The sequence below is a fragment of the Vitis riparia genome, chromosome 6, assembly GCF_004353265.1.
Source record: "Vitis riparia cultivar Riparia Gloire de Montpellier isolate 1030 chromosome 6, EGFV_Vit.rip_1.0, whole genome shotgun sequence".
Classification (NCBI taxonomy): Eukaryota; Viridiplantae; Streptophyta; class Magnoliopsida; order Vitales; family Vitaceae; genus Vitis; species Vitis riparia.
The window spans coordinates 20955185-20972169 of NC_048436.1; the positions used below are offsets into that span (position 1 = coordinate 20955185).

Below are 16985 nucleotides of genomic sequence, written 5' to 3' on the forward strand. Positions count from 1 at the left end.
GAAAATGCCCATTAGACATTTAGTAATGGTTTATGATTATTTTTATAATATATATATAAAATTTAACAAAAGGGTAAATTATTTTACTAAGAAACAGTTAAAAATTGCCTTTCTAAATTTGAAAAATCCACCTATCTCGTACTTACTTTTCTCTCCACCTTGAGGAAACCTCATTTTTGATATGCTTAGGATATGTTTGGAAAACTACATGTCCTTCATTAAGGTCTTTGCTTCACGTCATTTTTCCTGTGAAACTAATGACAAATTTTTCTCTTGCACGGCTTGGAGATGATGGTGAGGATGAAGAATGGAAGTTATTAAACCCTATGGTTACAGAGAAATTTCTAAATGTGGTGGAAATTCCTTTAATAGCCCATTTGACATAAACAAAAACTTCAAATATGGAAGGGAAATAGAGAGTTTTAAGTTCCTTTATGGTATGCTTAACCATTTTTTCCTAAACCATAATCTTCTATATCATCTAAAAGGATAGAAAATGATAATCACACGTAAAAGATTCCTATATCTATTTCTAAATGACTTCAATAGAATCCTCCCATTCATTTTGTTTTATTTATTTATTTATTTATGAAAAGGAAATAGAATTTGAAATAGTCAAATTTTGAATTTATTTTAAGGAAAAAATTAATTAAAAACACTTGATATTTTATATTTAGTAATAATTTATTTATTTTTATTTGGTGTTTTACAATTTGAAACAATACCCATTAAAATAAATGATCATATGACTTTTTTATATGGTGGATATTTATATGAATCTTTCCATACTAGATTATCTTGAAAAGTTGTATCCTGCTTAGATTGCTATGTATAGCGTGCATGTAATAAATACCATGAATCTTTATCGATTTCTCCCTTTCTTTTTCTATTTTCAATCTGATTTACCAAAAAATAAAAATAAAAATTCATATATGGGTCAATTTTCTATGAAGGATTCTTATCTCGCATGATTCTTGGTTGAGTTTTTGACTTTTTTGGGATTCCCTATTTCTTTTTCTTCAGTCTCTGCCCCCAATTCGTGTGTCTTTTGTGGTGAAAATCAACAAATCACTGGGCTTTGATTCCTTTATAAAGGTAAATGGTGTTGGCAGGGCCTTGTGCTTCAAATATTCAGGCAGCTTGATGATATTTCTTATCTGAATTTGAGCTTAGAAGGGGGGGTTTTCCCTGTGAATTTGTGTGGAAAAATGAAGGGTATTGTGTTGAATCAGGCGTTGGTTGTCGTTGTTGTTTTTGTGTTATGTGGGTGTGGTTTGGGGAAGAAGTGTACAAACTCAGGATCTCCTCTCTCATCACACACCCTCAGATATGAGCTCTTATTCTCCAAGAATGAATCCAGGAAGGCAGAGGCGTTGGCCCACTATTCTAATTTGATTCGCACTGATGGCTCTGAATGGTTGACCTCGCTTCCCAGGAAGGCTTTAAGGGAAGAAGATGAGTTCAGTAGGGCTATGAAGTATCAGACAATGAAGAGTTATGATGGGTCAAATTCAAATTTCCTTAAGGAATTTTCTTTACATGATGTGAGATTGGGTTCTGATTCTTTACATTGGAGGGCACAGCAGACCAATTTGGAGTATTTGTTGATGCTGGATGTGGATAGACTGGTGTGGAGTTTCAGAAGAACAGCAGGCTTGCCAACTCCTGTCTCTCCATATGGAGGTTGGGAGTCCCCTGATGGTGAACTCCGGGGTCATTTTGTAGGTAATTTTTGTTTATCATCTCACCCTTTTCACTTTATGACAGTACTTATGTAGAGGCCTAGCTATAAAACTGAACTCCTTCATTTTGTTCCCTTCATAATCATTATACAGATTGAGGAACTAGTCACTTTATAATAGTACTTATATAGAGGCTAAGCAATTATGTTCGCTTCATAATCATGTATATAGGTTGAGGAATTGGTCACTTTATAATAGTACTTATATGGAGGCCAAGTCATCGTGTTTGCTTCATAATCCTGTACATAGATTGAGGAAATAGTTGATTTAATCTGTAATCTCAGTTTGAAATGAAAATTTGAAGGGCATTACCTGAGTGCATCGGCGCAAATGTGGGCCAGCACTCACAATGAGAGTCTTAAAGAGAAAATGTTGGCAGTGGTTTGCGCTCTTGGTGAATGTCAAGAGAAAATGGGCACTGGTTATCTATCTGCTTTCCCATCTGAGCTATTTGATCGTTTTGAAGCTCTAGAAGAAGTTTGGGCTCCATATTACACCATTCACAAGGTACCAAAAGACTACAAGTATAAGTGCTTTTATGGTATGATAACAATGTTATGTGTTGATGACCTTTGGATGGTCTTGTGCTGTTGAGGTATAGATATTGGCAGGGCTTTTGGATCAATATACGTTGGGTGGTAATGGCCAAGCTTTGAAAATGGTGACATGGATGGTTGAGTACTTCTACAACCGCGTGCAAAATGTGATATCAAGTTATAGTATTGAAAGACACTGGTTGTCACTTAATGAAGAAACCGGTGGCATGAATGATTTTCTTTACAACCTATACCGCATAACGGTATGTAACACATATCTGATATCTTCCTAGCAATTAAGTTGTAAATGATCATGTTTCGGTTTAGCAAGTCCTTGTCCCATACTACTATATCTGCTTAGTTTGTCATTAGCATGATTTTCCTTTGTGTTGCTATGTGCAGGGAGATCAAAAACATTTTGTGCTGGCTCACCTTTTTGACAAACCATGCTTTTTAGGTTTGCTTGCAATGCAGGTAATTATAATTGTTTATTTCCGATTTTTTCTAATTGTTTCGCAATTTTCCCCTGGAAAGCAATAGGACCAAAGAGTTGTGTTTTCCCTTTTGAGGAAGCATGTTTTGAGTCTATCATAATAACCCATTTATCATAATAATTTTGCAGAAATATCTGAAAAAACAGATAGAAAGATGAAAATTGAGATAATTTTGTAGAAAACTAGAGGTGCCTGCACATGCAATAGGCATGGATGCTCAAGGAAGGGAAAAAAACAAAATTGTTTTTTTGTTTTTCTGGTCTCTGATGGTGCAGCATAAAATTGTTAAATTTTAAGATTTGTGTACAACAGAGAAAACTGAGAGATGAAGCTGATGGATTGGATTTTGTTCAGTTAACGCAGTTTACTATTCGCCTCCATTTTGTTCTATTATGTCTAGTTAAGCAATATTGTAATTTGACGATTTATCTTCTATTTGTCATTGAAATTCTTGTGGGTTCCTTGGTCACTATAGGTGGGATGAATATGATGTATGGGAAACCAACCCTGTTACTCTTCCTATATGTTTTGGAGTCAAATTCGATCATAGTATATTCATATTTTATATGTTGTTTTTCTTGTTTGTTTAGCTGCCTTCAACTGAAACATTACTTCGCAAAGTGTTTCTATTTTCTGCTTGTAGGCTGATGACATATCTGGATTTCATGCCAATACGCATATCCCAATTGTTGTTGGAGCTCAAATGCGGTATGAAATCACTGGTGATCCACTTTATAAGGTAAATTGCTGTGGATAAATTCTGGACAGTCTCGACTGCAATCCTCAACAAAGACAAAATGTTTGTGCCTGATCACAAGTTATTGTTCTATAATATTGTGTGACAGACAATAGGAGCATTCTTCCTAGACACTGTTAACTCCTCTCATAGCTATGCAACTGGAGGGACATCGGTCGACGAGTTCTGGTACTAATACTAACTATTGATTATAGAACTTCCGTTTCATTCATAAGAAAACTCTTACTACCTTAATCTTCTGTGCTGTGAGAAATATAACATATATATGTATATATCAGTTTGACATTGCTTGTTTTCCTTCATAATCTTTTTAATTCAATGTGTGAGTAGGTCAGATCCCAAGCGGATGGCAACAACACTTAAGACAGAGAATGCAGAATCATGCACAACATATAACATGCTAAAGGTTGGCTATTTGCGAGTTCTTCAGGATGAAGCAGGAGTTCCTTCCTAATTCACTATTTAGATAAATGCATCAAAGTGGGCTTATAAATTCCTAGTGTAAATGGGAATATTTTCAGAGCTTGAGGGCCCCCCAATGTTGAAGGCCAATTTCAATTTAGTTTTGACCTATGTTTTTCACTCAAACCAGCATAAAACTTTTAGTGCTCTGCATTTTTATGCACGCACTGAAATTTGGTTCTGCAGGACTCTTACTGAGATATGATTTTGTAGGTTTCCCGCAACCTCTTTAGGTGGACAAAAGAAGTGGCATATGCTGATTATTACGAGCGTGCCCTGACAAATGGTATTTTAAGCATTCAAAGAGGAACAGATCCTGGAGTGATGATATACATGCTCCCACTAGGTCATGGAAATTCCAAGGCCCGAAGCTACCATGGGTGGGGGACAAAGTTTCACTCTTTCTGGTGCTGCTATGGGACAGGTCTGAGTTTGGTTTTTCATTTCTTCTTCATTTTTCTGTTAGCCTGATATTGCACTTGTTATTTCATAATCAATGTTGGCTTCGTCTGTTAGATAGTTTTCTTCTTGCTCTTTCTGTAGGAATCGAGTCATTCTCAAAGTTAGGAGACTCCATATACTTTGAGGAGGAGGGAGAAGTTCCTGGGCTTTACATAATGCAGTACATATCAAGCTCACTTGACTGGAAATCTGGACAGATGGTTCTGAACCAAAAAGTAGATACTGTTGTTTCTTGGGATCCTTACCTTCGAATCACTTTGACATTTTCTCCAAAGAAGGTATTTTTTTCCTATCAGCCTACACAAGTTGATATTCTTTTTATGAGCAACACAAGTTAATATTACTATAGCTGTAATGATGACATTCTATGTAATCAAAGTTTTTCTGAACCATGAGTTGAAGTTTTGGCAGTTGCCCCTTAGAATTGAACTATTTTACCTGCAGACTGAAATTAGTGATCTTTAGAAGAGAGGATACAATAAGCAGCTTCTAAATGACTCCTTGTACTGTATTGAAATACCAGCTAAGCCTTGTGTTCTGAGGGCTTGATTTAACAATGTGGACAGCTTAAAACATGTGAAAAGGATTTGAAGAAGTAACTAAGATTGAGCTGTGCAAACAAGTAGGAGGGTGATATATTTGAGGTTCTTTATGTATAAACAACTGAGAATATTTTGATATCATAAATTGATGTAGTCCAATTACAAAGAAAAGGGTATTTCCAGCAGAAGAAGCCAAGAGAGAGTGATATTCAACACTGTTTCTTTAATGCTCCATCTGGTTGTTGAAAACATGGAGAGAAAGGAAACAAAATTTTGGATTACTACAAGATCCACTGTTAAAATTCCTTGTGGTTGCAAGTTTCATAATTTCCGTTTGTTTCCATATTTCTTCTCCAACCAAACAAGATCCTGTTACGCTGTCCTCTGTTTCTCCGTGCACTTAAATACTAACTGATGTATTTTTGGCTTAACATCTCAGATGCAGGGGGCAGGCCAATCTTCTGCCATAAATTTGCGGATACCGGTTTGGGCATATTCAAGTGGTGCCAAGGCAGCAATAAATGCCCAGGCTTTGCCTGTACCTGCTCCAAGTGCGACCATCAATTTCTTTTGTTATTTTTTAGATTATATTGATTTTCATTTGAAGCAACAAGCTTCCCAGTAGGTTTGAACTTCTTATGACCCAACCATAAAATTTCCTGATGCAGATAGTTTCCTATCATTCAGAAGAAAATGGAGCCCTGATGACAAGTTGACCCTACAGCTGCCCATTGCATTAAGAACAGAGGCTATCAAAGGTAAGTTCATAACAGTATACCTTTCCAATCAGTATGCATCTCTAACAAAAAGTAGCAAGAATTTTATGGATGATGTGTAACCGAAAAATTATTTTGGGTGAAATTCAGATGACCGGCCCAAGTATGCATGTCTTCAGGCTATACTTTATGGCCCCTACCTTCTTGTGGGTTTGACTAACAATGACTGGGACATTCAAACCGATTTGGCTGCCTCACTTTCAGACTGGATAACTCCAATTCCTGCCTCTTACAATTCTCATCTGATTTCGCTATCCCAAGAGTCTGGAAACTCAAGTTTTGCCTTCACAAATTCGAACCAATCACTTACAATGGAGAGGTACCCTGAATCGGGTACTGATGCTTCTCTCAATGCCACTTTTAGACTCATCCTAGAAGACTCAACTTCTTCAAAAATTTCATCACCAAAAGATGCCATTGGAAAATTCGTCATGCTAGAACCGATTAACTTTCCTGGAATGGCAGTGGTGGAGCGAGGAACAAATGAAAGCCTTGGCATCACGAATTCTGCTAGTGTTGTAGGCTCTTCTTTGTTCCATTTGGTTGCAGGATTGGATGGAAAGGATGGGACAGTTTCCTTAGAGTCAAAAACCCAGAAAGGTTGCTTCGTCTACAGTGGTGTGAACTATGATTCAGGTTCAGCCATTAAGCTCAAGTGCAAACTGGCTTCATCTGATGTTGTTTTTAATCAGGCAACCAGCTTCACATTGAAACATGGCATCAGTGAGTATCATCCCATCAGCTTTGTGGCAAAAGGGTTGAGAAGGAATTATCTTCTAGCACCATTGCTAAGCTTGAGAGATGAATCTTATACAGTGTATTTCAACATACAAGCTTCAAATGGTTTAAGGTCAGCAGCCTAGGAATACACATATAGCTTCAACAGATTAGGCACTTGTTACATGTAATAATTTACAAGGTTTGATTCTGTCAGTGGCTATTTGCCAGACTATTTTATTCAAATATATGCTTATTATTTTCTGATATTCTGGGTCTGAATTATTTCCGAAACTTCAATCAAATCCTAGAAGCTGAAGAAACCACAAAATCAATGCAGAAAAAGAAAAAGAAAAAATCTCAAACAGATACAACCTTCACAGGAACTAGAAAAATTCATGTCAATGCAAATTTCTTTTTGAAATCAAAATAATTTTTCAAAATCAAAATTCCACAAATTTTCAAAATCAAAACCATTTGATTATTACTTACGGAATTTGACTACACAAAATGAAACCTACCCAAAAAATTTAAAGCCTTTGCCCTCTTGAATGTGGTGGAAACCTAGTAAATGTTGCAACTTTACCTTCCCAAAATGGCATATTCCAAAGGATCAGAAGTCCCAGAAACAGTCAAAGCAGATGCCTATGTCAGCTATATGACTCATAACCAGATGGCAATGAGAAATGAGCCCAGACCCCTCTTTTCAGATGTCTTAAATGCATGGCTCGAAATGCTCACACCACTCATCACATCAAAATACATATGCACTTGTATAGTGAATTCAACACTCAGATTTCCATACCCATAAATGCAAAAACCAATTCAGTAAATGAAAAAGATAAGAGACTTTCCCACAATTGGTCTTACATTTAATGAATTATGATTCTACCACTAAAATGAAGAGTTCACAATGCAGAGCATAAACACTCTTTAGGCAACTTTTGGGGATTTTTTATAATTGTACGATGAATTTAAAATTAATTTTTAAAAATACAATACATGAAAAATATTTTCAATTTACGGTACCTTTTGTCACTTTGAAAGGTGTCTTTTGAAAAGACGTCTTCCATCATTTTTATATGAATGATACATGTTCAAAAAAATTGAATTCACATTGAAGGTGTCTCTTCTCACAATTTTTATATTAATAATACACGTTAAATTTTTTTTGAATTTATATTAAAAGTGTCTCTTCAAGAAACACATTTTACAATTCTATAAAATCGAATTTATATTAAAAATATTTTTTAAAGAGACACTTTTCACAATTTTTATATTAATTGCATAATAAAAAAATATGAATTTATACTAAAGATGTTTTCTTAAGACATACTTTCTATAATTTCATAAAATTAAATTTATATTAAAAGTGTATCTTGAAGAGACACTTTCAATAATTACATCTATTAAAATAATTGAATTTATACTAAAAGTTTATTTTTAAAAGACACTTTTCACAATTTCATAAAATTAAATTTATATTGAAAGATTTTCATTCACACTTTTAGTATAAACTTAATTTTTTCGATGGGTGACTAATATAAAAATTATAAAAAAGTATTTCTTCAAAAGACACATTTAGTATAAATTCAATTTTGTGAAATTGTAGAGACGTCTACAATGTAAATTCAATTTTTTTTTTCACTATGTGACTGATATGAAAATTATCGAAGATATCTCTTCAAGAGACACCTTTAAAAATAAATTTGATTTTACAATATTGTGAAAATGATATTTCTTTAGTATAAATTCATTTTTTTTAGCGTATATGACTAATAAAAAAAATTATGAAAAAATGTCTTTTGAAGAGACACTTTTAATATAAATTCAATTTTATGGAATTATGGAAGATGTCTCTTCAAGAGAGACCTTTCAAAGTGGCAAAAAGTGTGACATAGATTTATTAATATTTTTGTAATTATCATATTTTAAGAATTTTTATTAAAAATATAATTTTTTAAGAATTATTTTTTAAAATAGCCGTGCAAGTTAAAAAAGCCCCAACTTTTGGTGGGTTCTTTTTTATGGGTCCAAAAGTTACTTTCATTAAGAAAGAGCTTCAAATAATATTTAGTCATATATGGGAAACCTTCAAAGTAAAGAATTAAAGCTCTAATAAATGAGATGCTTTCTTTTGACTTTACTGAATAGAAACATATCCATATATGTAATCTTTTTGAAGTCCTGTGCCTCACAGCCTTTGTTCAGTGTTCTTTCCTCCTGCCTCATCCACCACTTCTCCTAAGAGCAATGGAGAAGAAGGAAAATATCGTGATGTTTCCGTACATGGCACAAGGCCATATCATCCCCTTCCTGGCTTTAGCTCTTGAAATAGAGAAGAAAAGAGGCTGCACCATCACCTTTGTCACCACACCTCTCAACTTGAAGAAACTCCAATCTTCCATCCCTTCAAACTCTTCCATTGTCCTCCTTGAAATCCCATTTTGCAGCTCTGATCATGGCCTGCCTCCTAATACAGATAACACTGATGTCCTTCCTCAATCTCTCATGTCCTGCCTCGATGAAGCCTCCTTATCTCTTAAAAGTCCCTTCAGAAACCTCATCTCCAACCTTGTGCAGCATGGCCCCCCACCACTCTGCATCATTGCCGACATTTTCTTAGGGTGGACTGCTGAAATAGCCCATGAGTTTGGCTTGTTTCATTCAATCTTCTGTGTCGGTGGCGGTTTTGGCATGGCTTGTTACTATTCCCTTTGGTTGAATGTTCCTCATCCTAAGCCCAATTCCAATGGCGAGTTCTCCCTCCTGGATTTTCCAGAAGCTTCTACGATTCATGTAACACAGATGTCGGAGAACCTCAGAGCTGCCGATGGGACAGATCCTTATTCAGTGTTCAATAAAGAAGCACTTTCAGAATGGATGAATTCTGATGGGGTTTTGTTCAATACGATAGAGGAGCTAGACACACTTGGATTGGCATATTTCAGGAGGAAAATTGGCAGGCCGGTTTGGCCAGTGGGGCCAGTTCTTCTGTCCGCCGGTGGTGCTGTACAGGAACCTGGAACCATGGTAGAGTTCTACAAGGAATGGCTCAACGCAAAGCCTTCAAATTCGGTTCTTTACATAGCATTCGGGTCACAAAACACCCTCTCAGCTTCACAGATGATGCAGTTGGCGATGGCATTGGATGTTAGCGGCAAGAGTTTCATTTGGGTTATCAGGCCACCACTGGGGGTGGATGTAGAGTCAGAGTTCAAAGCCAAAGAATGGTTGCCAGAAGGGTTTGGGCAACGGATTAAAGATCAGAACCGAGGATTGCTGGAGCAGAAATGGGCACCCCAAGTGGAGATTCTGTCCCACAGATCCATTTCTGCATTTTTAAGCCATTGTGGATGGAACTCGGTGTTTGAAGCTGTCAGCCATGGCGTGCCTATCATGGGTTGGCCAATGAGCGCTGAGCAGTTTTACAATGCGAAGTTCTTAGAGGAAGAGATGGGGGTGTGCGTGGAGGTGGCCAGAGGCCCTATGTGTGAGGTTAGACATGAAGAGATAGTGAAGAAGATTGAGTTGGTTATGAATGCTACTGAGAAGAGGAAGGACATGAGAAAGAAGGTTAGTGAGGTGAGAGATATGATGAAGGATGCCATTAGAGATGAGGAAGGTTTCAGGGGTTCCTCTGTGAAAGCCATGGATGAGTTCTTCAATGCTGCATCATCAACGAGGGAGAAGACAAAACGAGGACCAAACAAATATGGACAAAGAAGGTGAAGTAACCTTTGGAAGCTTTCAGGTGTCAGGTTCTGAAGCAAGGACAGCACTTAGTTTGTCATCTTTAGGCGTTTTAGAGAATAATGGGTGTATTCGCTTCTTTTGCATGTCTCGACTTTATAGACAATTTCATGCGAACTATTAAGACACATCTCTTATCGAAAGCCCAGAAAACTCAGTAAAGAGTGACTTTTTTTTTTCTTTTTTCTTACAGGCAAACAAGAGTGTGTATTAATAAATATATAAAGGGTGTCAAACTAAACTGGCATTCAGTATAAGTGAGAAACAAAAAAACCAGGTATAATAGCTACACCCCTTCTTTTACGAAAAAGAGCCCAGCCATTCTATAAAATCGAACAAAAAGTTGAGCCTTCTTGCCCATCTATTAGAAGGAACCCTCGAGACCATTTATATGGATTAGTTATGAGGGAATCCTTAAGAGCTTGGATAGTGCGTTGCTCCCCTTCAAAGTGCTTCGATTTTGCTCTTTTCAAATCGTTAAGGCAAAGAGGGGCTATTCTTCAAACCTTCCGTCTTTTCCTACCCACAAAGCTACTATGTCATCCCCCAACAAATCTTTAACAGAAGAGGGGAGAACCAATGAAATGCCAAAGAAAGAGAAAAGAAAGTGTCATAATTCTAACTATCCCACAATGGATGAGATGCTCCACCGATTCATCTACATCTTTACACATACAACAAAAACCTGTCTAAACCCATTCTCTCCTCTTGAGCTGATCCATAGTTAGGATCTGGCCCAGGCTGCTTCCCAAGCAAAAAATCCGCTTTGGTAGGAGGCCAAGAACCCATATTAACTAAGAGTGACTTGAATGTTGCATGAGGCCTTCTAAAGGGTAACACATGGAAGCACAGCTCACAATCAAGTATTACTAATAGACAATTTGTCTTCATCACATTTTGATAACCATTGATGGACCTATAGTTTGATTCCACGACCTAAGAAAAAACCTCTATGTACTAAGAAAGAATAGGGTGTAAAATTAATCTCATATCTATTCAGAGAGAGGGGTCCGAGACCTTCCTGCATTAATATTAAGATAAATCAATGGATGGGTTATTATATACATGAGAAGTACCTTTACTTTTGTCTATCAGCTACATGAGATTATAATGTTACTGTCATGATAAACAGCATACCATCTGCAGGTTTTGAGAATATCAGCAAAGGTATGCTGGTTCCATAAAGCCAAAAAAAAAAAAAAAAAAAAAAGGGAAAAAGGAAGAAGAATACAAAATCAGGATGCAGGTGAACCTCCACAATTGCTCCACCAGAAGCTAACGGAAAAACTAGTTGTGAGAGATCGCACGTAGTGCCACCACTTTGGTGGGATGTAAAGCATTTCGCCTTCCTCCAAAATGCAGTCTTGAAATTCCAGGTCCTTCACCTTTGGAAACTCTTTCTCGTCTATGTTGTCCAGATCAACCTTCAAAGAGAACTTTTTTCACTCAATATTGAAAACACCAGAGCATTTATAAGAAAACATTAGCAACCTCACCCAATGAGAATCGATATTGAACTCACTACAACATGAAAAGAAGGAGCATCAATCTGGAATTCACTACTCCAAGAAAGGAAAGAGCATTCAAAGAAGCAGTCAATTAATTGACCAGAAATTACCAGAAGTACAGAAGAAGGGATGAGAATTAGACTAATTAAGAGAAGTCCAAAAACCCTTGGATCAGCTCTTCTTCACCAAACTTCTGTTCATTAGGTTGCATTTAGCTTCAAATGTAACATCAACAGTCAACACTTATCCAAACTGCCCAAAAATTTAAAAATAAATTTGGGCAGAAAGCCACAAGGACATGGCTTATGGCTTAAAGTACTGTTTTGACAATTTAAGCAATTTCCATTTACTGGGTTAATCACTACCTTCTTTTGCAATTCTTAGTAAAAGGTTAAGTTCATGATCTGGCTTTCTGCTAAAACTTTTACGGAAGTTCAAAGCTAATTCAGCAACAAGTTCTGTTAACTTGGTTATCAAAAGTTAACTCTGCTGCATCTTGTCTACTTATTCTTCCTATAAAAAAAATAAAAATTAGAAGGGAGCAAAACCACTACTCAAACAAAAGACATTTGCATGAAAAAAAAAGGTCACACACACACACACATGTAAACAGATAATAGTTGAAAAAGCAATTCTCTAAGAATGATGCCAGGCAGGTTTCTTAAAGCACCCCAGTTGAAGTAGCCCAATCAATGCTAATCTTCTAAAGAATTCAAGAACAAAAAAGCTTGTCTTGCAGATTATGACTTCTGCTATAAATCTAAGGTTGGACAAAGGCATGGAACAAAAATCAACCAGTATTCCTGATTCACAGGATTTTGGCAAGTTTTCAATTTGCCTTCAAGAGAAACTTAACCCTACTGCATATGGGCTAAGCCTAGCCAGCTTGGAAAGGAAATTAGTGCTTGACCAATCACCATGGCAATGATTGCTTGAGTTACATGGTCCAATCCAAGGGTGAAAAAGTTAGTACTAGAAGCTTCTGTTGGTTTCACCAACAGATATTATAGAGCATGGGTTTATATACCTAACAGGCATTCTTAAAAAATGAATGTATTCATTGCACCCCATGTACACTCTCGCAGAAAGCAATAGTTGTGATGAAAAAGAACAGCAATCAACACCGTCCACTCACCCCACTGAAAAAGAAAAAGAAAATAAAGAAGAGAAGTTTCCTGTCAATTTCCCCATATTTAACACGCATTTCCTTGGATTTGCAAATGGTTAGCAGAAAAATGTCATCCCATAAGAAACTAGGATGCAATCTAGGCCAAATAACACCAATTATGACTACCAAAGCCTAGGGGTAAGCAATACCAATGTTTCTAAATCAGTGTTGCAGCATAAGGTGGCCTCAATTTCACAACGTGAGCATCATTGTGATTATAACATTAGTATCCCATGACTCTGAAGTGACTGCATAATGTGAGTACAAAACAATATTTTACTGGAAATCATCCCTGAAGTGAATGGAATCTGCTTTCTTCATTTTTGAAAACTATAGAATTTTCTTCTTTAAATATAATCTTCTCATGCAGGTAATGAGGGTTTTCTAGAACCGCTTCCAAGGGATCTAGTATTCCCTAAAAACGATACAATGCACATGTATATGGGGAAAAAAAAAAAAAGATTCTCCATTAGAAGAAAATCTAAAAGTTTAGAATTGCAGAACCACATTGCAAAAGCATAAATAAGATGGGTAACTTGGACATGCTTTGCCAGTAAGCAACTTTAAGATTCGCATATTCACCAGAATAATAAACATCTTCTTGTAAATAATCTACTCAATCTACTGAGCAAACTAAGAGGCCACTACCTTGCTGGAATTGCAAAGCATGGTTTCAGTGTATGGGTAAAGTTCCTCCGACAATGAAGCAGGGTAAAGCCTGATATACTTTTTGCCAACAACCTGGAAAAAAAATTAGTCAAGCAGGTCATTTGTGCCAAAAGATGTCCACATGTTTTTTTTCATTTTCTTTCTTTGATAGGCTGAAAAGATGCTCAAATATTAAAATTCATAATACATCAAACCAAATTTTTTTTCCCTTTATGGTGGTTGGGTGAGTGATATGGTGTTACTAAAGCCAACCCATCAGAGAAGAAGTCAAATGCCATTATTATCTTCTAATGTCAAGTCATAATATTTTGCTATTTCAGGAGGACAGCATCCTCATGATGTAAATTTTTACCATTTAAAGATGACATGGATTATGCTTTCTAAAATATAAATTTCTATTTTTTTTCAATCTAATGTCTACTCAAGATCAATGTAGGCATATAACTGATATAAAATACATTTAAGGCCACAAATCAAAATTCTAAAGGCAAAAATAACACGAGAAGGTCACCAAGGATGGCATTGGAAGGTCGAAAGTGAATAACATTGAGAAGGAAGCTTCATCTTATGATTATGCAATGTATAACACCATGTAAGAAATACCTGAGCAAGTATATTATGGTGTGGATCATGGTGTAATGGTGTCACAGTCCTAGCCGGACCAAACCAAGCATTAAGAGACCTGAGCTCCCCTCCACCAGCATAACAGTAGTCAGGAATGAAAATGTCCTTCCTTAGCTCGTGTATCTGCCATGTAAGTAAGTTCAATAAGATGCATATGAAACGTCAAAGAATTAGGATCTATACTACTAGTATACAATGGATGCAAAAGAATATGCGTGCCTGGTCAAACAAAGGATGTTGAGCAAGATATGTAGGGAGTGTAGAAGTACAGTCACTGGACTGAATCCTCTCCAAAAACTGGGAAAATGTAATAAGCTCTTGCTTCCAATCTGAGGATAGGTAGTTTTTCCCAACCTGCAAACATTTTAAACTTTACCAGTTTTCAGTTCAAGAAGGCACTAAGGTACTGAACATTTTTTGCAAATTTACAATCAAGAGAACTTTAAGCCCGAAAAAAAGTGAGACAAAGGGAGTGCCCAAGGGAACAGTAAAAAGGAAGGTATTTTCATATATAACCCCTTGTGTCCATGTCGCATCTATATAGCATATCTGTTATAGTAACATAAAAAAAAAAAAATCATAAATCATAAATCACTTTGGGACGAAGTATTATATAGGTCTGTTTCAAGAAATCTAAGAAACACGGGGCATTCTCATTGACTCATTTGGTTCTGTTGGAAACTTATTGAAATGACACAAAGATTAATCACCTCAACTGGAACTGTGCGGTCACCAGCAACCCTTTTTAAATAATCCATGTCATTCCACCTGGTCCTTGCTGGCCAATGACCCATACAGTCACTGATAATAACAGGAGAACCTGACATGAAATAATCACATAGGAATCCTTCCAAAGAAAGTGCAGACCTTTTCCCAATGATCTTAGAAGACAAGGACTTCATGGGTAATACCCCAAGCACCTACAACTTCAAATGCAATACATTAAAATTCAAATATTGAAAAAGTTTACGAATCATTTCAATTCTCACCATGCAAAGATACACAACCCAATAGATCAAGAAGTCCTCGCCTTCATGGACCACCCAGAAAGCTTCAACACTTATACCCTTTGTGTTTTACAGCACACTCAATTTTGCAAAGTAAATTCATATAATTGCTTTCAGTTTGAAGCTATGACTTATGACTATAATTTTAGATGAGACGACTTTCTCATGTCCTTTTTATGAGGCAAACACTCAGACATGATCCATTTGGTATCTAAACTTGGGTCCGAAAACAAATTTTGTATTGTGATTAGGATTTGACCCAAATTTAATATGGCCTCCATCAGTACAATTTAGTATGCATTCTTAAATTCAAAAGAAAAACCCTGACAAAAAAATTACTGCTTTTTGATTGAAATAAAATATTTAATTAAATTAGAACTCAAATTCATACATTGACCAAATCTACAAGAGTATCTGATCCAATAACAAGTGCAGAATTCACCATTGTTTTTTCCCAATCAAAGACAAATTACCAAAATTCACGATCATTTCCCAGAAAAATCAAACAAAGATGAAGAAAAAGGAACAAACCTCACCTCCGCTTCATGGTACGCGTTTTCCCCTCCAACAATCACTTCTCCTTGCTCCTCCTCCGAAACCCTAAGCTCACTCGCTTTCGCCGTCACCTTCTCTACCGCAGCGTGCAAATCCTGGCGCAGAAGCGTGCCTCCCATGATCAGTCCCATGTCCAAAACCTTAAGCGCCTCCCCAAAATCGCCAGCACGGTGGTGTAGCTTCGCCACGTAGAGGCAGGCCATGGAGTAGGCGTCGCGCCACACCGGCAGGACCGAGTGCCACGGCCCCGAGTGGAGCTGCTCCCACGCCATCTCGCGGGTGGCCTCCGCCGCCCGGAGGTCGCCTGCGGCGGCCAGCACCGACATGCTGACGTAAGCGTAGCCGCCTTGCTCGGAGATTTGGTGGAGGAGGTTCGGCGATTCGGAGTCTAGGGTTGGGGTTTCAAGCACGTCGTAGGCAATATCGCCGGCGGTGTTGGAGGCCATGGTCGACGGACTGTGGAGTGTGCTGGGTGGTAGACCAAAGAGATAACAAGAGAGTGGGAGGGAATGGAGGGTTTTGATTGGGTACTGTTGTGAGCATGATATTAAGTTGCTTCAGGTTTGTTTGGAAACTAAAACAAGGGACCCGTTTGTAAACCCAGCTGAATTTGGCTGGAAGCTGTTTGGCTACCAAGAAAAATTGAAAACATATGGGCCGAACTCCAACCTAGCAGCCCAGCCCCGTCCATATTTTATATTAATTGTCACTGAAAATAATTTGTAAATTTTCTTTTGGTTTGATTTTTTTTAAAAATGTTATGATAAAAAATTTCTTACAAAAACAATTATATTTCATGGGTTTTTGTCTATTTTTTAAAAATTATTATTTTGAAGAGTTCATTAAATTGATTCTTTTATATTTGTGAGAATCTACTAAACATTTTATTAACAGGTAATTAACATTTTTCTGTATTTTAAAATATTTTTAATTAAAAAATCATAAAACACTTCTTTCACATCTTGAAATTCAAATAATATATTTTAATAGAATTATATATATATATATTTGGTTCAAGTAGAAAACGCAAGGATGTTTGATAAAATTTAATATTTATTATTTAATAATTTTAGTTGATTTTAAATTAAATTATTGACTTCAAATTTATTATTTAATTTTTTTACTTTTAAATATTAAGATCGTTCGATAAAATTAACTTAAAATTTATTTTAAATTATTAAATTGATATATTTATACTTAAAAATTATAATTA

General features: G+C 36.4%; 3 protein-coding genes across 9 annotated transcripts; 2 read left to right on the top strand and 1 right to left on the bottom strand.

Moving 5' to 3' along the window:
* The first annotated feature begins 817 nt into the window (after positions 1-817).
* Positions 818-6757, top strand: LOC117916502. The gene is made up of 12 exons (XM_034832571.1): positions 818-1725; positions 2047-2249; positions 2344-2541; positions 2681-2752; positions 3416-3511; positions 3618-3697; positions 3860-3935; positions 4205-4415; positions 4535-4731; positions 5435-5546; positions 5664-5753; positions 5862-6757. The coding sequence occupies exons 1-12, from the start codon at positions 1209-1211 to the stop codon at positions 6632-6634; spliced, it is 2625 nt and encodes an 874-aa protein (XP_034688462.1). The 5' UTR covers positions 818-1208; the 3' UTR covers positions 6635-6757.
* Positions 6758-8680: 1923 nt separating this feature from the next.
* Positions 8681-10403, top strand: LOC117916443 (UDP-glycosyltransferase 92A1-like). Its single transcript, XM_034832476.1, has one exon. The coding sequence runs from the start codon at positions 8742-8744 to the stop codon at positions 10218-10220; it is 1479 nt and encodes a 492-aa protein (XP_034688367.1). The 5' UTR covers positions 8681-8741; the 3' UTR covers positions 10221-10403.
* An 808-nt stretch (positions 10404-11211) lies between these two features.
* On the bottom strand, positions 11212-16344 carry LOC117916444 (lysine-specific demethylase JMJ30). 7 transcript variants are annotated; one of them, XM_034832478.1, is made up of 7 exons: positions 15754-16342; positions 14921-15130; positions 14430-14564; positions 14190-14333; positions 13566-13658; positions 11473-11677; positions 11212-11262 (listed from the first exon to the last, which is right to left on the bottom strand). In XM_034832478.1, exons 1-6 carry the CDS (start codon positions 16216-16218, stop codon positions 11477-11479), a joined length of 1248 nt encoding a protein of 415 aa, XP_034688369.1. In that variant the 5' UTR covers positions 16219-16342; the 3' UTR covers positions 11212-11262; positions 11473-11476. The 7 variants fall into 7 exon arrangements, with proteins under 7 accessions (XP_034688369.1, XP_034688368.1, XP_034688371.1 ...); XM_034832477.1 differs by having other exon boundaries at positions 11235-11381; XM_034832480.1 differs by having other exon boundaries at positions 11235-11665; positions 15754-16338.
* Between the last annotated feature and the right edge of the window lie 641 nt (positions 16345-16985).

Bases quoted from the DNA above. Each gene is read 5' to 3' on its own strand.
- LOC117916502 (XM_034832571.1), top strand. From the start codon at position 1,209: ATGAAGGGTATTGTGTTGAATCAGGCGTTGGTTGTCGTTGTTGTTTTT. The intron at 1,726-2,046 runs GTAATTTTTGTT...GAAAATTTGAAG, and splicing joins ACTCCGGGGTCATTTTGTAG to GGCATTACCTGAGTGCATCG. The intron at 5,547-5,663 runs GTGCGACCATCA...TTCCTGATGCAG, and splicing joins TTTGCCTGTACCTGCTCCAA to ATAGTTTCCTATCATTCAGA.
- LOC117916443 (XM_034832476.1), top strand. From the start codon at position 8,742: ATGGAGAAGAAGGAAAATATCGTGATGTTTCCGTACATGGCACAAGGC.
- LOC117916444 (XM_034832478.1), bottom strand. From the start codon at position 16,218: ATGGCCTCCAACACCGCCGGCGATATTGCCTACGACGTGCTTGAAACC. The intron at 14,565-14,920 runs GTGATTAATCTT...AAATGTTTGCAG, and splicing joins ACCGCACAGTTCCAGTTGAG to GTTGGGAAAAACTACCTATC. The intron at 14,334-14,429 runs GCACGCATATTC...CTTACATGGCAG, and splicing joins AACATCCTTTGTTTGACCAG to ATACACGAGCTAAGGAAGGA.